The 25,968-nt window shown below is 38.0% G+C and overlaps 1 protein-coding gene across 3 annotated transcripts in view; it reads right to left on the bottom strand.

The window, feature by feature from the left end:
• fbxl4 (F-box and leucine-rich repeat protein 4) overlaps window positions 1-25,968 on the bottom strand; it is a 134,001-nt gene that overhangs the window by 21,018 nt on the left and 87,015 nt on the right. Inside the window, exons 6-9 of one of the 3 annotated variants that reach the window (XM_072554875.1) lie at window positions 22,259-22,330; window positions 16,953-17,265; window positions 7,743-7,790; window positions 3,454-5,702 (exon numbers count right to left, since the gene is read on the bottom strand). In XM_072554875.1, the coding sequence (XP_072410976.1) occupies window positions 5,686-5,702; window positions 7,743-7,790; window positions 16,953-17,265; window positions 22,259-22,330 (450 nt within the window). In that variant the 3' untranslated portion in view covers window positions 3,454-5,685. Of the gene's footprint in view, window positions 1-3,453; window positions 7,791-16,952; window positions 17,266-22,258; window positions 22,331-25,968 lie in introns of those variants that run through there. The other 2 variants (XM_072554869.1, XM_072554860.1) reach the window with 2 other exon arrangements.

Genomic DNA, 25,968 nt, shown 5'->3' with positions numbered 1-25,968 from the left:
CCTATATCCTCCTGGTGTGTATCACAATCCTCTTTGTAGTTCACAAAGCTTCCAAATTGTGTCATCTGCGAATTTTGAATTTGTTCCTTATACACCCATATTTATGTCATTCATCTAGATCAAGGAAAGCAGTAGTCTTAACATGAGTCCATGGGGAACTTCATTATGTACCTACCCAAACCCATTACATAGCACTTTATCAAATGCCATGTGGAAGTCACTGTGCACCACATTATCTTTATCAACCCTGTTACCTCATCAAGACTCTCAATCAAATCAGTTAAATATACTTTGTTTTTAACAAATTGGCTTTCTCTATTTGATCCTCACATGACGAAATATTCATCAATTTTGTCCTGAGTTATTGCTTCATGAAGCTTTCCCATCATTGACATAAATAGATTGGACTATAGTTGATAAGATGATCATTCACTCTTTTTGATCAAAGGTATGAACTTACAATTCTCCAATCCTTTGCGACTATCCCAATATCTACAAAGCAAAGTTCCAGCCTCCACAATTTCCTCCCTTACTTCTGTTAGTAACCTTGGATACATTACCTCTGGCTTCCATTGCTTTTGATGACTTATCAATTTTAATTTCAGTTAGCCTTTCTAATAACCTATTGTTTTTAGCTCATATCATCAACTACCTCCACTATAATTATGATTTTAGTACCATTTTCTTTCTTAGTAAAGACATAAAATATCACTTTATGCCTCAACCATGTTCTTTTCCTCCATGCATATTCCTTTTTCAATTCTTAATCAGCCTACCTCTCCCTTTTCTACACTTTGTCATTGATATGCCTGAAAAGAAAGTTAGATTCCCTTTGATATTAGCTACTGGGCATTTTTCAGTCTTGTTGCCTCTCCAATTTTTATTTTATATCTGCACTCGGAATTTCCTATACTCAGCATCGTTCGTACTCATTTTCAAACTGATATCTCTCATATGTGTGTTATCACTGCTTCATCATCCAGGGAGCTCTGGAACTGATTGTCTATCTTTCAATCTCAAGGAAATGCACCTTGACTGTACCTTAGCCCTATCTAAAAACAATCCGTTGTTCAATGTTTGATTCTAATGACTTGGATCAGACCTCTTCTTACACTACTGAAATTGCTCTTCCACCAATCTAGTATTTTTAATTTAGATTGGTTCTTGTCACTTTCAGCCGCTAACCTAAACATTATGATACTATGTCCACCACTATTACATAAATGTTCCCACTTGTTACTGATCCATTTTACCCAGCATATTCCCAGAACCAGATTCGGTAATGCTTTTTCCTCACTGAGCCAGAATATATTAATCATAAACATTTTCCCAGGCATCCTTGAAAAACTCTTGCCTCTCTGCCCTTTATATATTACCATTCCAATGTATTTTAATGACATTAAGATCTCAATATTTTTGGACCAAATGTTTGCTTGCCACCACCAACTAAAGACAAATAGTTTTAGGGTATAAAATACAGTTAACACATCTGTGCTGTAGTTTGATTGCTTCATTTTCCCCAACAGGAAACTGTATGAAATAAAAACAGAAAATGCTAGAAATACTCAGTTTGTCTGGCTCTTCACAAATGTGAAGAGAAACACATTTCACTTTTCAGCTCAATAACCGTTCACCAGGTCAGTTTCAATAACAGAAAGCATAAGCTCTCTTCACAAACACTGTCTGATCAGCTGAGCATTTCCAGCTTTTCCTATCTTTTAGATTTCCATCATCCACAGTATTTCACGATCATAATAGTGCGCTGTACCTGGCTGAAGATGCATACGCTCAGACTAAGCTCTAGAAAATTTTCAAGTGTCAATGTTCCTGACTTTTTTTCTCTAAGAAACACCAGGGTAGAAAATCTCTTGCTTTGGGTCTTTGCCACTTTTATGAAGTTGTAGACTTTCCCCCAAAAGAGGCTTGGAATGGGAAGCAGAACATGGCTTTTAGTTAAATTAGGAAGAGGCATTTCTGACTTCTTTTGTCTGGAGCTATGGTTAGGATGCACCTCAGAAGTTGGTTGAAGGGCTTGGCAGGGTAAGGTAACATGCTAACGGCTCCCACTGCCTCACCCACCCCATCTCCAAGTTAAGCTTAAAATATTAACATAAACATTTCCAATGGATCTGCATATCTTCTGGCTGTTATTGCTCGATAAAACAATTTCAAAGATGATAGTATCAGAAACCAGAGCAGGAACAAAGGCCAGCCAGAGGGAAATCAGTGCAGGAAAGCACTAGTGTTTGACTTTGGACAGGAAAAACAGATAAGTGTGGACATGGACACAGTATACTATGGATGTACTGATCCTTCCCAGTGCTGAGGCAGAAAAAATATCCTTAACGTTTCAGAATGAGAACAGAAATAGATATGTTTTCATAACATTAAAAATATACTTTAGCAAGCTAAGAAAGAGACCAGTTGATCCAATGGACTGCCTGAAATTGTAGTGCCCAGCTTCCCATTTTACTGCCATAATACCTTGAACCGAGTTATAATTCCACTTTTGAGGCAGTGAGGTCACTGTTTGACCAGCCTTTGGAGACAGGCTGAGAGGTGGTAAAATAGCTGCAGAGGGCACCAAAGGAAGCCCAATGTGTTCACACTTTCAGAAAAATATCATCCAAGGTGGGAACACCACCCAATAGGAGGAGGTTGGCCAATTCATCGGGCTGTTGACAGCGACTCTACAAGCCTCAGTTTCAATGAGGAGTGGATTCTTTTTCAAAGGTTCTGTGCTCGTACAGCAGTTTAGATGTTGCGTGAGGGTTCTCCCCTCTCATTATCAAGGCCAGTCTGCCGGGCACCTGAACATCTATTTTCCACTTATTAACCCTTCATGAGCACTTCAAGTGAAAGTGCCCTGTCCTCTTTGCAGCTTCCACAGAGGCTCACCAGAATGTTGGCACTGCCAAGAGTGCAAGGCTGCCGGCCATCTGACTGCACTGGCAGCTCAAAAGGGGTGGACCACTGTCCTTAATTAATGTCTTACTGGCATCCCCTTAAAGTACTGGCAGCCTCTGCCAGCAAAATTGTCTCTCCATCCATCTGTGCAGGCTCAGGAATTGCTTTGGTCCCGACATTGGGAGCCAAGGTATGACAGTATGGTTGAAATTTATTTGTGTTGACAGCAGAGAATTAACTGCAGTATTGTATGCCTATAATTTTAAACCTACTTTAAAGCTTCCGATCATAGCTGTTGTCAACTTCTGAATGAGTCCTTTGTCATTCATTCAGAAGTAAAGAATCTTGGTAACTATTTTTCCAATATCTATCTGCCATTATTGATCAAAGTACCTCCATTTAATGAGGTACACTGACTGCATTTAATATCAGGCAGCATGAAGCTTCACAATCAAGGTCACAATTAGTAATTACAACTGCAAAGCAGTGAGTGGAAAAGTGTGAAGCTTCACCCCTGGAATAATAAATAGCACCCATATAATTAGATTATAGCATTGAAAGATTTTATTAACACAAGAAATGTTTATAAAAATAATTACTTTTCAAAGCATCAAACACAAGCATTCTTTTACGTCAAAAATTAGAGGGATGGTTCTACATTATCCCAAGCCTTCAAAAATACAATTCATCAAAATCAGATTTGTTAACATGTGGCACAAGTTATTGTGTCAAAAAATCAATTGTCTGTTGCTACAAAATGCGTACACTCATGTAATGTAATCTAATGTAAACTAAAGTTCAAGAAAACATTGCACTTTAATTTTAGAAATGCTTAAAAATGCAGCTTTTGTGACAACTCATCTTCCTTTTTTTTCATTTTTCTCCACTTTTATGAATTGCTTCTCTAGCTGGGAGGGTGAGAAAACTTTTGTATGATTTCCAACAACCCTGTAACTTTGTGGCTCATCCAACCAAAGGCAGATGGTCAGGTCGTTGAGATGGACAGACAGCACGTTTTCTGTTGAAATGCACCCTACGGCCCTGTTAACATGTGTTACACTGACTTTCCTGCAGAGTGTCAGTCACCTTGTGAAGGTTTAGATTACAACACCATGAAGAAAATGTCTTAATTTCATCATTTATTACCAAGTTGTGCTGATGAATCAGAACATTAACAAGGAACTGCCCAAAGTACAAATAGTGTTTTGGAATTCTGACAACAAATAAAACCCTAAATCTGCAGTACATTTGAAGTCTTCTGTTAATTTTTAATTTTTTTGCAGTTTCGACTTCCTTGCAATCTGAACATGAAACCCCTATGCTCAAACAGTCTAGGAGATACCTCTCACTATATCCCCTTCAATCTCCCAAATTCCCAACAGATTTACTTCCTTTCAGTTAATTCAGAAAAGCTAATTTGTCAACTTCAAACCTTCAGATCCGGAGCTCATTGACCATCGCTGTACATAAGCAGGCACCACAAAATACAAACACCATACATGTATTTGACAAAATTATCCTCTCTCTTGCTTTCATGTGAATCACTTCACTGGTTCATACATAAAGCTGAACAAACAACAAAAATGTGAAGTCAAAGAGACAACTCTGGAGTAGTTTACTGTCTGTTATTTGACAAAAAAAGAATCTAAATGACAGCGTTTAAGTTCAACATTAAGATTCTCTAATTATGAATGTAAAGTTTTTTTTAAACAGAATCCAATGAAGTGCTAGAATTAAAACTGATTTATCGTACAGACTTTTACCTTACTTCTCCAAAATATTTATTTAATGCAGCAGTGATTTCCAAGGTTGGACAAAGGAATAATATTTTCATGACATCTCTTTCTACCAATACATTAGAAAACGCGTTCATTTCAATGTCATAGGGTGCTTAAGCATTTGTAGGATTAAACTCAGCATCCTGATTATTATAGATTCTTTATTTTGTCACCTACACACTGTAAACTTTGCACATGAGGGTTGGGGGGGGGGGGGGGGACTTGATCTGAGAAAACAAATAAATTAATGCTAATTATTTGTTTCAAATCCAACAGTGGAAACTTGTTTTTTACTTTTGTTAATGCAAAATGAGGGTCTGGCAAAGTCCTAGCTGTCAACAATACATACTGCCTTGGCTTAGAGAATAGACTTAGTCCGATATTTTGCACAAACAAAACAGATTTCCAAAATAAATTGTTTAACATTCAAATAACTTTACAAAGTATTTCAAATCATACTTTATGCAAAATGGATGCAGAAGACTCTTGTTTAAATATCCATATCCTTCATTTCCATTGACAGCATGGTTAGTACAGACAGATGCATATTATTTTGGTAACAAAGCATGGATCTTCTACCATTCTTCATTCCTATTATTTTTTAAAAGCAAGTTATAACCATTTTGGTGGCAATATCGTATTAGCATTGTGAACAAATATTTACTCATTAATAGTACAGGAAGGTTTTTCACAGTTCAATTGTTTTTATCATTATATACATATTTGAACCTACTTTGAGTGTTTAAGGTCAAGCAATTTAAAAATATCGTATAAATGCCAACATTTACTTTTATCACTACTTTTAAAGCCATTATAACGTGACTTTGGTGAGTCATCTAAATACCAATACACTTTTATTTTGAATTTCTCAGAAATCAATTTCAGTTTATTTCTTCATAAACCTGCTGTTGAATGACTGCAGTCTTAATTCACTTGTGTGAGCACTTTCAGACACTAAGTACACGGGGAACAATATTATCATTCACAGTGACAACAGATGTCAGACTAGAAGCCTACCTGAAAAAAAACAACAGGGATTGTAAACAGAAAGGTTATCATGAGCTGATCTGAAATTGGATTATTCTTTTCTTTTCATTCAGAGGTATCCTTGAATTTGAGGATTCTATGCAAATTTAGAAGATTTACACAGAAGAAAGTTGACCGAACAGATCTTATAAAATATTTAAAGTTTATCTAATTTATTGTGCAAATAAGCACATATTCAAAGAAAACCTGTTTTTTTAAACCAAATATACATTCATGTAAATCCAATAAATAATCCCTAATCTAAGCTTTAATAAAAACAGCACATGCTTTAAAATGCAGCCAGCAGCATCTGTGGAAACAGAAACTCGTTTTCATGACCTTTCATTATTGATCTGAAATGCAACTCTGTTTCTCTCTCCACAAAATGATGCTTGACTTTCTAAGTAATTCAAGCACTTTTCTGCTTTTAGTTCAGATTTCCAGCATCCACAGTAAATGGCTTCTGACTTAACCTTTCTTTTAAAGTCCATATTAATCTTGTTTTAACAAGTGCTAGTATAACTATAATTTTGTATAGCAGTCAGATTCGAAGAACTCTTATCTACTGCAATGCATATATTCACTAATCATCAAAATGAAATGTAGGAAATCAAAATAGAAACATTTTAAATAGTTCATTTCAGCTTGCTTTAAGATCATATCTTTAACTTAAACTCCTTGCAGTTTAATCCTGCATTGTGTTTTACACCTACATTAAAGATAAAGAACATTAAACTTAATTACACTGAAGTACTAACAAAGAAAACTGTATCATGCATAAATTTATTTTCTAACAACATTCCATCTCACCACATAGCTTTTTGTACAGGGATATGTGAATTACTGTGACAGTAACATGAGAAACATCAAAATTCTAAAACTTTCTTCGAAAATAGGTTAAAAGTCAGACCATACCAATTTAATGCTCAAATACACATTCCAGAGGAGAAAAAAGAAAAAGCTTCAAAGACACTCTAAGGGAAGTGTGGCAGCATTGACCTTCATGTCGGGGAGGGCTACAAATCACTCTGTAAGGAGATAACCTGTCCGTCAAGCCATGTCAGGCTTCAAGTTCCAAGACTTTAATGACAAGGCAGAATGGCAGCAGAGAACGGAGCAAATCGAAACAAGTCCTGCACTCTGGATCTTACTGCCCCTCGGACGTCCTGTCCCATGAGCCCAAAGATCCGTCAAAACCGGCCAGCTCAGTCACATACAGACCCATGGGAGAAACTCATGACCCTGAGTAGACTTCATCCTCAATTTGAGGGACAGTTGGTGATACATCAAATATTTCACCTTCAGCACAATAACGTGCAATGAGTTTTGTAGCAAGAATACAATTCTTTGATATACGCTGCTCAGTGAACAAAGTAAATATCAAAATGCAAAACAGAGTCTCAATTCAAGCTTCCAAACAATACACCTTCTTCTGTCTAATCACCTTGATATCGGTTCTACTCTGAACCATTCCACTAAGTTGAGCTTCTGTAAACAGCGTGATATAATCTTACACATTCAAAAATATATGTTTGGGAGAAAAAAATAGGTTTCTTAGTTATCTTTTAATTTTACTCATTTATTAAAGCAATTATCATAGGAACACAGTTAAGGATAATCTATTTACCTTGCATTACCTTGATGTACTTATTGACTTATTAGAAAGACACATGTTTGGTTCTTTGTAAACCTCTACTTTAACTCATTGTCATCATTAATTTAGTTCTGAGAGCCCAGATCAACTCTAAATGATTGCAATAATTACACCTTTTGGCACCTTCCCAGGACAAAGGACTCTAATATAGGAATGATGCCAAATAGTGAAGGAATTCAGCTTAAGATTCATTTTGTTAAACCCCAGAAACCAAAACAGGACTAGAGAGCTGATTAATCATTTGGGATACAGTAAGGTTGGTCACTGGGTGTAACTCTTCTTAATTGACACATTTGGGAAGTTGGCACTGAGCTCTTGAACCACCCGACTATCAATCTGAGAACAGAAGGAAATGTCTAGAAGACAGAGCTCCTTACAGAATTGAAGCAGCTTTCGTAAGGCCGCAGGGCTCACCATTCGTGTACCTGTAGGAAAATAAAGAAAATAAGTCATATGTTAAATAATCAGGAATTACTTGATGTGCAAAAAAAAAGGCCAATCAGCAAGTGGAATCTGTAATAATATTGCTTTTGTAATATTGAAGGAAATACAAAGTTTGCTGAAGCTTTTAGTCTAGCCAAACTTATAGCACAAAACCACTGGAATCCCGAGATGTACACTGACAATTGAAGGCATGTTTGCAGTAGCAGAAAAGCCCTGGACAATTTCTCAATGTGGAAACTGAGGAATGTGAGCTCATTTGACTTCCATTTCAATTATCAAGTGGTGCATTATCCTTCATAATGCCTCTACCAGTCAGAGTCCACTTGTCAACCAATCAGCATTCTCCTCCAGTATAAATGTTGGTGTCCCACTTAAGTTGGCATTCTTGAGCATTGTTCTGATGAGTGTAAGACAAAAAGACAGGAAACCAAGTAAGAAAATACAATCTTCAGGTATAATTTGATTAGATGCAGCAGATTAATTGGATCAGGGCATGAAGACAGTTTGCAGCCCCCATTTTAAAGTCTTTTTTTTTCTTTTATTTTTCTATTTCAACTGTAGGTTCCAATGAGCATATTTATATGGGAACAACCTAACTAAACTGACTATAATTTAATGACACTATCCCAGCAGTGATACTGCAGCAGCAACTTCACTGGGTTAGGTGGAAAAAGTTGACAACAAGCAAATGCTATATAACTTCTTAGTGTATCACAGATATCAGTCAAGATTAGAGTGGTGCTGGAAACGCACAGCAGGTCAGGCAGCATCTGAGCAGGAAAACTGATGTTTCGGGCAGGAGCCCTTCATCAGGGATCATTCCTGATGAAGGGCTCCTGCCTGAAACGTCGATTTTCCTGCTCCTCGGATGCTGCCTGACCTGATGTGCATTTCCAACACCAATCTAATCTTGAGCATCTGCAGTCCTCACTTTCGCCTCTTATCAGAGATATCAGTTGATTTGGTCTCGGCAGAGAAGTAAAGAAACACAGAACGCTACTGACTGTAGTGCTCCTTCATAAGAAAAAGCAATCTACAAGTGAAATAGGAAAATAAGAATTAAACATATTGCTTTCAAATGAGGACTGCAGTCTGGCTTCATGCCCCAATCCAGATCTCCGGATGCTTATCCAGCAAAGCCCCATTGGAGGACGTGGGCAATGAAGGAAGGACAGAATCAGGATGGTTATAATGCTCCTCACAATAAAGTTGTTCACACATGAATAACAGGGAGAGGTAGTGAAGTGTGACTTTTACTGTGGAACTGAATGCCAGCAACAGATGATAGGAGGGAGAGGAATGATACTAAATCCATGAGAACTGCACACAATGCTTCTGTGTTTCCAACCAAAGAATAAAGCACGTGTGCCAGCCCAAAACATTTTGTTTTACAAGTTACTCTTGATTATAGGTTCAAAAACAATGCTGGTTTAGTTGTTGTATTTGGTGGCACCTTAATAATGCCTGCTTACAGGATGGCAGTTACCTAGATCTAAGATGCTTGCAGGATTTTGTTTTGAAACTTCATTTAAAAAGAAGTGCCTGACAAATTTAACACTTGGCAGTATTTAATTTCAGTTTTCCAATTGAATAGATGTTTCCTCGTGAGTACATTTTCCCCATATCTACCATTTTCTTCTGTCCTCTCTCGTTGCTATCTGGTTCCACTGATGCCAGAAGCCTTTTGGGGATGTTGCCCAAGTGGCTTATCTTCACGGTTATATCAACAGTCAACCCTGATCAACATGTTTTCCAGCGGGAGTCACTAGATAGTGACTAGGACCAGGAACAATCTTAACTTTCTCTTGTTTTAGCCCAGAGTCAGTGAGGACATATGTACAGCACCAAAGGTCAGCTGATTTAAGAGAAACAAAGAATGGATCTAGAATTTTATGACTTGCAAACTCAGCATGACTAAGTGAGTTGCTTTTCTCACCCGATCACTGGGGGACCAAGCACACACTTACAACTGACATGTTCCACAATTGTTGAGCTCAGTTCAAATGAACCATAACACCAGGTGTGAGCACACTGGTTGACTGTGAAGACACCTGTCATCTTTCTGCAGAACAATTTTTGCTTGACATTCAGGTATGAAAGCTACACCAATCTTCAATTTCTCTGGGCAGGATAAGTAAATCGGTAAGATTCCCTGCTAACATGATGGCGGAGAAGCAGGACTCCTCAGCTGGAGCTCATCTGCTCTATCTGTTTCTGTTTTTCTCCTCTTTTCATGTTTTTTTTCCCTCCTTTCTTTTTACGTCCTGAGCTTGAGCCTCGAGCGAAGTCATCACGGTCTCTCAGCCTCAGCATGGACTCCCGGCCTCGAGGTGAATGCAGAGCGGAGTCCTGACCTCGAGGTGAATCCGGAGGTGAGGGCTGCTGTGGTCCGGAGGTGAGGGCTGGCTTGGCCTGGAGGTGAGGGCAAATGTGGTCTGGAGGCGAGGATCGGCACAGACTGGGTTGGAAAGACTATTATTCTGAACTTTTTATTTCTTTGTTTTTCTAATTTATTCCTATTACTTTGTACTTTTGTACCTAAGGTGCACTGGCTTAGAAGGCCTATAAAGCTGGACATTCTATTTCTTTATTTTTCTAATTTTTCCCAAGAATTTGTACTGAGGAATCTGTACCTAGGTACCTTTCTACCTAGGATGGTATTGTAAGTGGCAACTTGTTTATTTTTCATTGCACTCATGAGAGTACATGTGATAATAAACCTAATTCTAATTCTAAAATTGTCAAACTGTATCACTTTGACTGCGAGGGTTTAGACAATGTTCTGATTGCATATCCATGAAAAACAACAACATTTCTTTCCAATGCCAAATTTAACAAGGAATCACTTCTAAGAGTCTTTATTAAAATACGACATTAAGAAACTGAGGTAACTCTAGTCACCTCAGAAATATTTTAAATGAGAAATTCAATTTTAAATGAGAAATTCACAAGATGTAGGTTAAATGTAGTTTCTTTGTAAAATACTGAATTGTAAACTGCGAAGATGGAAGAAATGCCGCACTAAAAGTTAGAAAAATTAATTAGATAAGGATATCAGAAGTAAACTGATGCCAAGCTGGATTTTATTTTCTTGTTTTCTATTTTATCGAAAAGTTACGCTGTTTGACAATTTTGGTAATGCTTGAATGAACTAGATTATTGTTTAAAAGGAACATAAAAGGAGTAATGTTTACAAAGAACAGTAAAAGCCCAGATCACAAGTAAAATTGGGAGCAAAATAGATGAAATAACTGAGGAAATAGTTACACGAATAGCTTTGACAGTCCAAAAGTTTGTAGGGGAAAGGTTAGATGATGTATCAATCTTACAGATCATAAGCCTCCAACAGTGCTGCAAATCTTTTCAGAAGGTGATGTCATAGAGAGGAGAGGAAGAAGACAGAAGAGAAGAATGAGGAAACCCCTTTGAAATTAATTGAAAAATAGTTTTAATTTTCAGGGGAGAACTACAAATGGAGAAGTTTCTATTATGAAACATCTTGTAAACTTAATGACTTTTGATTAATGCCTTCTAAAGTGTACAAATGAAAGGATTCAATATCATAAAATGAAAAAAAAACATATTTCTTCACAATGAAACATGGAGTCTTAACAAGATGAATGCAATGATCCAAGTGAAGACTGTAGAATCACAAGTAAGGATTGGACAATCTACATCAGCACATCACAAATAACCTTTCAGTTTCCCTACAATGAAATATGTACTTGTCTTTGGATACAGCATCAATATCTGTTGAATAGAATCTTGCATTTAGATTACTGACAAGATAGTGCACAAGATGAAGATGTTGGTCAACACATACAAAATGCAATGTTTTCAAATGATTTACGTTATAACTTTTCAAAATATATGATCATTTTAGTTTGGCAGTTCCATGAAATTATGTTAAGCCTGAAATTTTTAATTAATTGCTTTTGCAACCTGATGTAAATAAATTCTTGGAATTTGTAAAATGGAAATAAAAACATTCTATTTGCAGCAATATCAGAAATTCAAAGGCTCAAAAATTATTCACATATTACCACTTGAAAGTAGTGCTATCTAGACTACATCGAATTTCCAGAGAAAGAAAGCACCCTGGCCACTACCCACGTGACCCCTGCAGTGTTCCTCATGAACATCATTGTAGAAAGCAACTTTGAAGCACCCCAGGCAAACAAATGTTACAGCCCACTTATTTTTATTCATCCATCGCCTCCGATAGTTTTCTCGAAATCTTTTCCAGGATTCCCTCTTTTGCCACATAGATATTGAAAGAAAGAGTTAAATACTAGAACTATAGACTTTTGCTGATCATGCAAAAATATTTATAAAATCCTTTCTTGGTTGAAAATGATCAACACAATTAAAATTTCACAAATTATTCATAATTTTGAAGGATGAGTATGTAAGCAATTCAAATTATTTCCAGCTAATTTAGCTTAGAGTTTAAGCTTTTCTTAAGATTTGTAATCTGCTTTATTTTCAAAATTATGAGGGGACTGGATAGAGTATTTGGAAGAAACTGTTCCCACTTGAAAAAAGAATCAGGAATTAGAGTGCACAGATTGAAAGTGATTTGCAAAGGAAGCAAATTTGAGGTGAGAGAAAATAAATGTCCACACTAAGTTGTTAATGTATGGAATGCACTGCCCAGAAGTGTGACGGAGTCAGAGTCAATTGAGGCATTCAGGACAGTATTGGATGATGCTTAAAATAGAAGAAATGTGCAATGGTATGGGAAAAGGCACTTAGTTATGAAGCTCATTTAGAGAGCTACTGATTCAATGCAACTGATGCTTGGTGAATTGTTAATTTTGAAACTGGTAGCTTTTTGTTGACCAAAGATATTAAAGTGATATTAAGTGCAAGCATGAATGATGTGAGGAATTTATATGCTCATGCTGCATATGTTGTGAGCAGGGGGTACACACAATAGATCAGGTGGCTAGCCCACCACCTTCCCATTCAGCCTTCCTCCTTGCCCTATATCCCAGCACTCAGCTTTCTGGAGTCTCCTTACGACTTCTTTCTGCTGTCCTGGTGGCACCCACCATTGAATTCTCAGACTTACGGAATTTGTGGCCAGTTACAACGACTTGCAGCTCTTAATCTGGGGGCCTATTTGCACCGAAGGACAGAAGTCACACTCTCAAACACTTGCGTCCACTCACAGCATGATACTTCTGCAGAGCATGTTTGCAAAGTGTGAGTCAGCTTCCAGTCATCTTTCCTTCCAAATCCAGCTCATGGCCTCAGGTTACAGTTCAGCCATGATTTTATTGAGTGGCAGAACAGACTCAAGGAGCATAATAGACTATGTCTGTTCCTGTACACTTTCACACAATTCATAATGCTCCACATGAACCTGCCCCCCATATTCCTTAGCTTAACTTGACTGACAAATGCTTTTATCTCTCTGCTCATCATGCACTTGCATTCAAATATATCCACAGTATTTACATTAATTCCTTATTGTGGTAGCAAGTTCTAGATTCTTACCATTCTTCGTGCATGTCTCTCCTGAATTGTGAAAGGGATTTATTGGTTACTATCTCATATTTATGGTCTAAGGATTTGATTTCCCCATTTGTAGAAACATTTCTACATCCATTTCATTAAAGCCTTGCAAAATATATGGATCTCAGACACTGATTTTCTGGATTTAGGTGTGTGGAAATCAAGGAAGTATACATTAAAACTATATGGTTATTGTTGGAGATTTTGATGAGCACAAACTAGGAGAATCAGAACATTTCAAGTAGGAAAGACAATTAACTTGCTATTAACTTCTAGATTGTATTCAATTCAGTTTTCCAGAATATGTTTAGAACTAACAGAGTAACGAATAATTCAGGGTTTAGTGAATATTTAATAATGAAGAATCAAGAAGAATCTTGCAAAGATTGATCACTGAATCACTGAATTTCATAAATTGCTTTAGATGGAAAGCTACAAACCCAAGTTTTAAATTTAAGAAAGTAATCTTTGGACAGATGGAAAATAAATTAAGTGCAGCAAATTGGGCTTACGGTTCATGAATAAACTTAGAGACAAGAGGTGGCAAGTTTCATATACCTTGTTCAATATGTAACCAATACATTCCCTAAAAGGCAATGTGAGCCATCTTGATAGTTAAAGGGCTAACTACAAAAAATGAGAAATAAAAAAAGTGTCAAGCTTAAAGAAAGGGTTTACAAAAATACATAGTGGGAAATCCAGAAAATTAGAAGATCTATAAAAACCAAGAAAATAATACAAGGAACAAAAGTGGAAATAAGCAAAAAAAGGAGATTGCGAAGGATTTATAAGGAAGAGAATGGCAAAGAGGAAATTGAAAAGAATGGATGCAAGCAAAACTACAATGGATAATAAGGAGTGGTGGACTTGTTAAATGAGCACGCTGATTTGTGAAAAACCAAAGGAATTTCAATGCAGATGTCTGCAAAACACTAAATAGCATTAACAATTATCAAAATAATGTTCTGAAATATTGGTCTTTACCCCAACATAGTACTGCAGCTCAGATTTTTGTCGAATTTTTGCAATTGGTGTTTTAAGTCTCAATCCAGAGTTTATTCTCATTAGATGATACCTGCCAGAAACTCCATCCCTACGTTATCCAGAATATAGTAGGATACCACTTGCCTTTCACCATAATGGGCTCCATTGAAGCTGCTCATTACTATTGGATTTGCTTTCTTCTGGTAGTCTTAAGTGCTATTCCAATTGATGATAATGATGACAGCCCTCTCAACTGTATAATATTGCTGCTGCTTCTGCTACGCAGAATTCTTGCAATTTTATCCACGAGGGTCGGCACGGTGGCTCAGTGGTTAGCACTGCTGCCTCACAGCACCAGGGTCCCAGGTTCGATTCCAGCCTTGGGCAACTGTGTGTGTGGAGTTTCTCCTCAAATCTGCATGGGTTTCCTCTGGGTGCTCCGGTTTCCTCCCACAGTCCAAAGATATGCAGGTCAGGTGAACTGGCCAGGCTAAATTATGTTTGGTGCATTTATCAGAGGGAAGTGGATCTGGGTGAGTTACTCTTCAGAGGGTCAGTGTGGATTGGTTGGGCCGAAGGGCCTGTTTCCACACTGTAGGGAATCTAATCTAATCTTGTGCACCACTTTAGAAAGTAACTAAAAGTTTTAGAAGGCAACCAAAGGCACACCTAGAATAAAACATTTGCATGCTCTGCTTTCCTGATACCACATTACTAACAAATGCACAAAAACATTACACTACCTATGTGTACTATATGGAATTCAGGTATCAGGATTGCATGCTCAAGGAACAACTCTATTAATCATTTTCATTTATGGATCAGAATACACTTACAGTCATCTCGATTCACAAATAGCCACATATTACTAATGTCTAACGTATTGGACAACATTGCTCTAACCTTTATTGGTCAGAGTATTGAGTACAGGAGTTGGGAGGTCATGTTGCGGCTGTACAGGACATTGGTTAGGCCACCGTTGGAATACTGCGTGCAATTCTGGTCTCCTTCCTATCGGAAAGATGTTGTGAAACCTGAAAGGGTTCAGAAAAGATTTACAAGTATGTTGCCAGGTTTGGAGGATCTGAGCTATAGGGAGAGGTTGAACAGGCTGGGCTGTTTTCCCTGGAGTGTTGGAGGCTGAGGGGTGACCTTACAGAGGTTTACAAAATTATGAGGGGCATGGATAGGATAAATAGACAAAGTCTTTTCCCTGGGGTCAGGGAGTCAGAACTAGAGGGCATAGGTTTAGTGTGAGAGGGGAAGGATATAAAAGAGACCAAAGGGGCAACTTTTTCACGCAAAGGGTGGTCCGTGTATGGAATGAGCTGCCAGAGGATGTGGTGGAGACTGGTACAATTGCAACATTTAAGAGGCATTTGGATGGGTATATGAATAGGAAGGGTTTGGAGGGATATGGGCCGGGTGCTGGCAGGTGGGACTAGATTGGGTTGGGATATCTGGTCGGCATGGACAGGTTGGACCGAAGTGTCTGTTTCCATGCTGTACATCTCTATGACTCTATGTGCTTAAGCTCTCTGACACACACCTCCACATTGTCTGAAATTTATTGATCTACAGTCAATTCATTATTTGTTTCTGTGGGCTACAGAATGAAACACTAAACAAGACTCAGTTTTATTCTTGGGACTGGGTTGATTTTGCTGGTTTTCTTTAAACTGAAGATTAAGTTAAATTCAATCACAGCGGAATGGGGTACTTTTGAATGAATTGCTGCTTCAAATTATGACAAGGAAGTCAGGAATACAAGGAATACAAGGAATAGTAAGTATATCTTGCTACTGGATTGACTTTGATGAAGTTCAATAAAGCATTGTACATGCAACAACACAGGTCAAGATGTTAGCAGGCAAAATAGTTTAATGTTTAACATCTTAGTGTTTTTCAGTCCTTTTTAGATGGAAGCCAGTTTTCTTGAATGGAGCATCTGTGAATATGCCTCATTTTTCTTATTTAGTGGAACTATGAATTATGCTGTGCGCTTCATAGGCTTTAAGTTAACAAGAAACAAAGGTTAGTCATACTATCAGCAGTATCCACTCTGCCCTACTGGCACACAGCTGCTGCTTAGGGTGCTTGGAGGCAGGGGATTATCAGTTTTACTGATAACATTCATTTAATTAATAAGGGTATTTCCTTTAGTATATTAGGGATGGGGGAGAAGAGGATTATAACCATGAACTGCAATACTTTAAAATAACATTGTAGTCTCTAAGCACAATTCAAAATGTCACAAACTGCAAAGAATACAAACCAGCTTAATTTTATTGTACAGAGATTAGGTATAAGATCAGGCTTAATGAATTCCTTGTTTCTTAATTCAGAGTACACAAAAGTAGGCTGGAAGTTACTTTAGCAAAACAAACTTTCTTTCCAAAGTTGAAATCTCAGCTTTTCCTGGAAACCTGTTCAAAGAATAAGGGTTTATCATCTGCCCAGATTCCGTGGTGGAGTATACCTATTGATGTTGAGTTTAGGACATAAACAAAGTACATTTACTGAAAAATTCCAGAAGTGTGACAATGAAACTATAAACTACAGATTACTGAGGAAGACATAGCTTGTAAATACTTACAAAGCATATTCATAAGTCTCATTCTATTAAACCATTTTCTTACCTAATATGTCCACATAGAACAGACGAGGGCAATTTTCAGCCAGCTCCTCAATATCCGTGTCACAAACAGATCTGTTGGCTGTCAAAAAGATCTTGCGCAAGTTGGGCAGTTTGCGAGCAAGCTTTATGAAGCATCCTGTGCTACTTTGTAACATTGGGCACCATCCGAGATCCAGTTCTTCCAGGAGTCGGCAGCCTGATACTATAGCAGCTATGCCATTTTCTGTGATATTTTTACATCTCCACAAATCTAGGGATCGTAGCTTTTTACACTTAGCACCAATCACGCTAGCCACAACGTCATAATCATCAACCTGGACAGCAGAAGGTCAACAATTAAAAATAATCCAAATCTCATCTCAATGATGTTCTTACAGAAAAAATAAAGTTCTTCATTAAAAAAACAAGTTTGGAGACTTCTTCAAGGTGTACACACTAGAGAAGTAGTAAGCTCCAGTGAATCACATTGCAAACTGGAGGACAACATCTCACCTTCCAACTAGGCATTTTACCAACCTTGTGGGCTCAATATTCAGTTCAACACATACAAATTGTGGAACCATTTCTTTCCTTTCTTTTAGCTTTATTTGTTAAATTCTCTGTCACTACGTCCTCTCTTCCCTTCCCCCACTCCACTGGGATTGTCCGTCCTTTCAAGTCTGGCAGGAGACACACCATTGCTCTGCCATTTTCACAATCTGATCACTTAATCTGAACTAACAACACTCTTGGAGAAAATGAGGACTGCAGATGCTGGAGATCAGAGTTGAGAGTGTGGTCCTGGAAAAGCACAGCAGGTCAGGCAGGATCCAAGGAACAGGAGAATCAACTTTTCAATCATAAGCCTTTCATCAGGAGTGAGGCTTGTGGGCTGGGGGGCTGATAGGTAAATGGAAGAGGGTTGGGTGGGGGCAGCTAAGAGTGCGATAGGTAGATAGAAGTGTTGGAGGTGATGATAGGTCAGAGAGGAGGGTGGAATGAATAGATCGGAAAGATGATGGACAGGTCAGGAGGGCGGTGTCAATTTGGAGGCTTGAGACTGGGATAAGGTGGGGGAGGGGAAATGAGGAAACTAGTGAAATCCACATTAATCCCATGTGGTTGCAGGGTCCTAAGGCAGAAGATGAGGTGCTTTTCCTCCAGGCGTCGGGCGGTCAGGGCTTGGCGATGGAGGATGCCCAGGACCTGCATGTCCTTGGAGGAGTGGGAGGGGGAGTTGAAGAGTTCAGCCATGGGGCGGTGGGGTTGGTTGGTGCAGGTGTCTCAGAGCCATTCTCTGAAAGGATCCGCAAATTGACGTCCTGTCTCCCCGATGTAGAATAGAGCACATCAGGTGCAATGGATACAGTATATGTCATTGGTGAAGGCACAGGTAAATTTCTGATGGATGTGAAAGCATCCTTTGGGGCCTTGGACGGAGGTGAGTGGGGAGTTGTGGGCACAGGTTTTGCACTTCTTGCGGGGGCAGGGGAAGGTGCCAGGAATTGGGTGTGGGCTGGCGGGGTTGTGGATCTGACAAGGGAGTTGCAGAGGAAATGGTCTCTCCGGAAAGCTGATAGGAGTGGGGAGGGAAGTATATCCCTAGTGATGGCGACCGGCGGCCAACTAACCACAGACATCTACCACAAACCCACAGTTACCTGGACTAAACCTCCTCCCACCCTGCCTCCTGTAAAAATGCCATCGCTTATGCTTAATTCCTCCATCTCCGCTGCATCTGTTCCCAGGATGACCAATTCCACAAAATCCTAGACGGCCTCCTTCTTCAAAGATCAAAATGTTCCCCTCCCATGTGGTCGACGCTGCCCACCAGCGTATGTCCTCCACTTACCGCACCGCCGTCCTTGAACCCCACAAGGACGGAACATCCCTGGGTCCTCACCTTCCTTAACACTCTAAACCTCACCCCTCCCACCATATAGCATAAATGCTGCCCCCTCCACACGTCATTTCAGCTCCGATGAAGAGTTATCCAGACTCAAAATGCTAGCTTATCCTCTCTCCATGGATGCTACCTCACCTACTGTGTTCTCCAGCACTTGTTGGTTTCAAGTAGCAGAATAGATCCAACTCTTGCTATGTAAAGAAACAGGTTTTCAAATGTGTCAACATTCCTTCTTAGCGAGAATTTATTTGTACCAACCAAATTTGTACCATGTGAGATAGTTTATTCCATCAATCAGTTAGTCAAATGCCAATGACATACAGTGTAGCCAGGTAAGAAAATGATCAAAGGGTAATTTAAAAGATCACCAGACAAATCCTCTTTCCAGGAGAGATGGAATGTGGGAGATGAAGAGTCATCTAGACTCGAAAAGTTAGCTTGCTCTCTCCATGGATGCTGTCTGACCCACCAGATATCTCCAATATCTGCTGTATTAAGGGACATCAGCGACTGACCCTTCAAATGTTTATGTTAAAGTTTTTGAAAATGACTGGCAATTCTTAACCCTGCATCCCCCCCACCACCCCACTCCCCCCCACCCCCAAGAACTTTTCCCCTGCCACTTTATGCTCTAAGAAAAGAAACAGTGGAATGCATACTTCCATATTTATACTTATTAAAATATTTCCATTTAGCTCAGCTCAGTGAGACCCATTAATGCAGACCTGCTGCACACTTTGCCAGTTGACCGTTCTCTTGGGGGCAGCAGTAGCTCTGTATCAGTCCCAAGCAGATCCAAAGCTGCTGGCTTTTAAAAAGAATAAAACTGCTCCACACACAATTGGCAGTGACAACAACAGAGCAGTTCAGCAAGGGAGGACACCCAAAATACCAGCCAGCACAAATCTAGAAACAATGCAGTAACAGGTATTAAAACAAAAGCGAAATACTATGGATGCTGGTGATCTGAAATAAAAAACAACAAGGGTTGGAGAAACTCAGCAGTCCAGCAACATCTGTGGACACAGAAACTGAGTTAAATGTTTCAAGTCCAACATGACTCTTCTTTGAAACTCATAACAGACATTCACTTTTTCTCCCAAGTGAGAAACACATGAAGCATGTTAAGGAGGTATTAATCTCTCTCTACTGCCTTTTCTTTCACCTTCAAAAAGATAGAAGTTTCCATCATGCTATTGGCTATTTTGGTATGGAAGAATATCATTTTAGCTAATGTGTTATGGACTTTTCAAATTATTTATAAAGGGGTTGTCCACAACATACAAATCTAATGCAATTCATTGCAAAAAAAATCTGCAGAACCACTTAAATTATTTGCACATGCTTTTCTTAAACACATTTATCTTCTCACAATCAAGTTATAAGATAGTTGAAAATCTTTGCTGTCTTCTACTGATCAAAATAATCCTGTCTCTTCTCAACAAACTGTAAATGACTTGACAACTGAGTTACATCACAAAAACCTCAGAATATTTAACCATTCTTAAAAAAGCGCAGATACATATTAGGTGCATAAGTTGCAACTGTTTTCATAGTTATGGGAGTAATAGTTTACTAACCGATATATTTGAAATCAGCCTGTGGAATACTAAAAACATTTTTTTGCATTTTCCTGATATTCTTCTCCACTTGCTATTTAACAAGCTTGTTGAACATTTATTTTAAAAACAGGTTAAAATCTCCATCAAACAGCAGAAACAGAAAGTTCAGTCATGTTAAGTTCTCCCTACAAAACAATCTCAATGTCAATGCCCTTTCATTTTATTCAAAGTGCTTATATTGATTTATTCACCAATGGTAGAGGTGAGTTTAATTCTTGTTGCAGAGGTGAGGTAAAAATATCTTTTGTTTGAAAGAAAAACTCTTTAGTTCACAGCTCAAAAATCTAAACTTATTAGATGGCATTTTATTGAAAATAGCAGTAAGGTGAATTGATGGTAGAATGCAAATCACATATTTTAGCCCAGGGAATTGCTGCTATTTCAAAATGCCTGAAAATAATATCTTACCCTAGTGAAAAGTAAAATAATTAAGTGTGAACTCATCAACCAAATAGTGTACACCTCTGATTTCATCCTGAGAGGATTTTAATCTCAAGGTCAACAATATTCACAGAATAGGGTTGCAAGTACAGAATGTTCTGTTATTTTCGCCTCATGAGAAAAACCAAGATCATTCACCAACAACCATATTGCCTGAGCTAAGAGTCTTGCGTATTCCTAAAAGATCAGCAGGAACACATTAAATTTAATCCATAATATGGAGTCAAACCTTGTGAGAGCACACCCATCAAAACAAACCTTTCACTTGCTTTGGGTGCGTTCGACCATAGAAATTTAAAAAGCACAACTATGAAGGGAAGTGCATTTGTTGGAAGTATTGCTTTGCAAAATCTGTCGTACAAAGTTTTGACGATAATTGTAAACACATTTCTACCAAGTTTTAGGCCCGTTTTACAATCTTTTTCCCAAATACAACTGAAGTTTTTGAGCCTTGATATGTGTCTGAAAGCTAATTTTACATAATCATCATTGTTGAAGAGCTGATTGGGTTCAGTATAATACATTTCAAGAAACATCATAATATGTTCTCACGGCAATACAGGACTTGATTTATTAAAGTATAAACATATAAGTTTTGTTTAGAGAAGGAGTCACAAGATGGTACTAGTAGCAGAATAATAACAAAGTAAAGATATCTATAATTTTATAACTTTAAGTGTGAAAAATAAAAACAATATTTATGTTCCAATGATAAAAGATTTTTTCCTGTATCCTTTTCCAGAGATAGTTACTCCTGTGTTTACAATTCAAATTATTGATAATGTACAAAGAAAAATATCAAATCCTTGTATGCAGATTGAGAAAAATCTAATGCTTAATAGCTGCAGATCTCCAGCAAGTTTCTGTCAGTTGTTACACCTATCTCTCATCTGCAAAGTTATGACTGACTTGTTAAAGTAAAAATCTTCCTACCTATTGCATATGATAGCATTTCTTTGTATTTGGAGATTTTAGAATTTATTTGGTTCTAAAAAAATGGCAGATCAACTTTTTATTCAAACAGAAATCAAAAATCTAAATCTGGGAACAGGCAGCCTAAAAGTCTGCTCAATTAATTCAGTGGTGTTTTCTCATTAGGTATTAGATGAAAATGATAAATTATGAATTATTTAAGGCAAAAGTAAAATTCATGACACTGTGCCCATACTAATTATTTCTTGAAAACTGCATTCTCTACAGGCAATTTTATTCCATAGTAAGTATTTGCCCAATTTTGTGTTTTTGATATACTTCCTTTTAAAAACGTATTTCAAAGACTTTATGCTATTAGTACTCTCAAATAAGACCATACTTGACCTCAGAAGTAAATGATTAGTTCATGCAACTCCAAGTTCTTACCATGACACAGCTGCCAAGGCTGAGGTGCTGAAGTTCCAAGCAGAAGTTCAGAATGCTGAGCAGTGCTGTTTGCTGCCGTTATGGGACACATCAGAGGCAACGTGGATAGAGAAACAAAGGGAAAAGAGGTCAATTAGGCATTAAAGCCTGTCACTGCCTTTCTCAAAATACTGCTCTAAACTTAGGTTACATCTACCACAAATGCAGTTTAATGAGTCCCAAGGTATTCAGACCATCGATTAGCTCATGGCCAAACAAATCATTACAGGCTCAAAATGCAGTTCCCTCTAGATGTGAATCTGCACAGATCGCAGTTACCAGGGGCTCTGTGCCTCTGAACACCTCTCCCTAAGGGAGGAATCTTGAAAATGCTGAGACCTTTTACTAACATGCAAGGCTGCTTGTGGCACCAGAATAGATCAGTGCTGTCCCAGAAATAAAGTGGCAACTGTGACATTCATAGATCAGACAACCTAAAGAAACTGTCAATAGCAAACCACCTAGAGTGGCAGAATCGAACAGTACTGACCACTGCCAACCAAAGGATTCCATAGTTAACTGGAATTTCTGCACACAAACCATATAGAGTAATGCATAGTATAAAAGTAATTATAAAGCTGCAAGTCAATTAAATAATGCTGAACACAGAGTTAGTCGCATCATTTCATCCTCTGTCCTGCACTGAGTTACACAAAACAGAATAAAATAAATGATACATAAATATATCATGTTGGTTGCTCAGCATCTAAATAAAGGATCGAGACTGGTAGCTGTCCAGAGCAATTGGTTAGATATTTCACATATTAACATTCACGATAAATAAGAACAATGACTTGACAGTATTACTGCACATTATATGTTTCTAGCACAGAAATAGACCAATCAGCCCAGTAACGTCATTCTGGAATTATGCTTCACATTAGCCTGTTTCACTCTTCTTCAGCTAACCCCATCAACATATCTTTTTATTCCTTTACCTCTCATGCCCTTATTTTGTTTCCCTTGAAATGAATCGATGCCATTCACCTCAATAATCTTTTGTTTCTATGATATTTCCAGACCAGCAGGGATACTGAATTGGAGATGCAAAAGAAAATTGAAAACTGCAGAATAAATGAACCATTGGATCCCATTTACTTCTAAATTCTAAATCCAAGTTTTAGAACTTCTGCATCACTCAAAATGAGCCATAAATGAGTCACAGGCTGAAGAAATGCTGGTCATAAAATTAATCAGACATGTTGCTTTAGTAGAAACATAGCACAGATGTTACCTTATTTCTAGGTTATTCTAGGAACATTTTGCTTGAAGTGTGTAATTCAGGGAAAAACACAGTAAGAAGCCCTCCCCAACATTTAAGGTAAATTATTAGTTTGTGAACATTGACATACACAACAATTAATGTAAAAAGTATCTCTCTCTTTCATCTTTCTCGTTTTTTAAAAGCGTTCCAGTACATTTGCTCAAATGATCAGCTTCTACTCCACTGAAGCTGAAAGGTGTACATGCGCAGTCCTGGGTGGCTCCGCTTCTGGATTTCCATCTATTCTCATGAGGAAATGCTCATGTCATGTTCACCAATTCTCCACAGTTGGTTTGGTTGGGTTGGGTTGAGTTGGATTAGGTTAACAAACTGACCAGATGTAGAGAACTTAAGCCACACAATTGCACCTCGTCACTCACTGGTACACCAAACCCCACTAAAAATACAGACTGGCATTGTCAGATTTCTGCAAAGGGTCAATAGTAACAAGGCAAATTCCAATAGCAAATTACAAAACAATAGGGATATTCACACAGAGATAGACCATTACCACAATGATGACTAACACAGCCAGTAAGAGAAATAATGCTAGAAATTCCCACGGTTGATGAAAACACAAACTGCTACAAGATGGTCTCCTCAGAGGGTTAGTGGTTTTACACCTCAGTTTTACTGCACTCTACATATTGTCTCCTTGGTTATTACAGTTATTTTTGCATTGATGTAAATCCAAAGTTGAGTCTATTCTAAGAATTCCACTGCATTCAATTTTCAATAGATGTGTCTAGGTTCAGGCCAGATAGTGCAAAGTACTTTCTGTATTCACTTAAAATTTCATACACCATTCACACTCTCTTGGGTTCACACTGAACTCATTTATCTTCTTGTATCTACTTAATAATAGGGAGGGACAGGGGAAAAGAGGATTGTTTTGATAATTTTCTTTTTCTGGCAGCAGAATAAACCAAAATCATTAGGATTTAATTTGGTTGTTCATCTCTTTCTTTTGGTGTCAGAGGCTGACTTGGATAAGCACATCACTGAATAGATAAAAACAACTTCCCTAATACTGAATACAGCTCTGGTTCCTTTTCCTGCTTTATTCAGTTAATCTGATGTAGATATCCTGCCACTTTATAAGGTATTCTGTTATGAAAAATCAAGCTACCAGAATTTGGGAAGATATGCCACAGTGTAAAATTACTGGGCAAAATAAAACAAATGAGTACATAAATCAAAGCTAGCTGCTGTGGAATAAAAAATGGAACAAGGTTTTATTTTGGAGTAGGCAATTCCAAGAGATAATGCAGCACAAGGAACTGCACACTCAAGTTTGGCATCTTATCTCATCAAATGGTTTTTGAAATAATAAAATGTATATCACCATGACAAAACTGAAAGAGTAGCTGCCTTATTCCACATATGCTGTTACACCATTTCAACATTATGATTGCCGTTCATCTCCCACTATAGCCTCCCTCTATTCCCCCTTTCTCACAAGACCTACTCATGACTTATTATTGACACTTATCTAACCCACACAGAATTTCAAAAAAATATTAACAGTAACAGAGTTCCACAAAGATATCATCACCCACTCAATTAATTTGAACACTCCAAAATTTTATAAAAGCACACAGAAAATGCTCCAAAAATCTACAAAATACAGATTAAACATACCAGTCGTCTCTTATTAAATTAATCTTTAGCAAAACCACAAACTACAATTGAACCTAGTCCAATGATTCACTTAGAAAAATGCAAAATCTGAAGAAACTGTTATTGATCAGATTTGCCTCTACACTACCTTTTCCTCTTTGTTCATGTCTGTGCAATACAATTATTTTAGCACATTACAGTGCTGTTCTACCACCTTCTCTCCTCAACTGTCCTTCGTCTGCCCTTTGTGTCTCCTGCAAAGCAGCAATATCAATGCTGAAGTGCCTGAATTCATGTGCAATAAGGGATGATTGTTTTGCTTGTCATTCATGAGAGTTCATACATTCCAGATTCTGAGATTGAGCTTGACTTTGCTTTTCAGACAGTAGGTAGATGAGCCCACTGGAAATGGTTTTCTAGCCAGGTTGGTGATAGAACAGACTACTTTTAGGGCATCTTTTACCAACCTGGCTCAGATCAAGTTCTGGTCCATCTCTCCCAACACTACCTCTCATCTAAGGCTGACATCGATGAGGAGACTCAACATAACATCTAATTTATGAGTGCCTTCTTTACACAACTAAAGATCTCCTCTGACAACTGGGACATCTATGCTGATACCAAGATCTTTGTGCATAAGGCAGTCATCCTTCCAACTCTGCTGTAAGCTCCAAAACTTGGACTACATATACTTGCCACCGAGAGACCCTTGAGAAGTATCATCAAAACTATTTGAGACAAACTCTCCACATCAGCTGGGAGGACAGGCTTACTAACATCAGCTTCC

Source organism: Chiloscyllium punctatum, chromosome 3, assembly GCF_047496795.1.
Source record: "Chiloscyllium punctatum isolate Juve2018m chromosome 3, sChiPun1.3, whole genome shotgun sequence".
Lineage (NCBI taxonomy): Eukaryota > Metazoa > Chordata > Chondrichthyes > Orectolobiformes > Hemiscylliidae > Chiloscyllium > Chiloscyllium punctatum.
The sequence above is the reverse complement of the archived record's forward strand: the minus strand, read 5'-3'. Positions and strand labels throughout refer to the sequence as shown.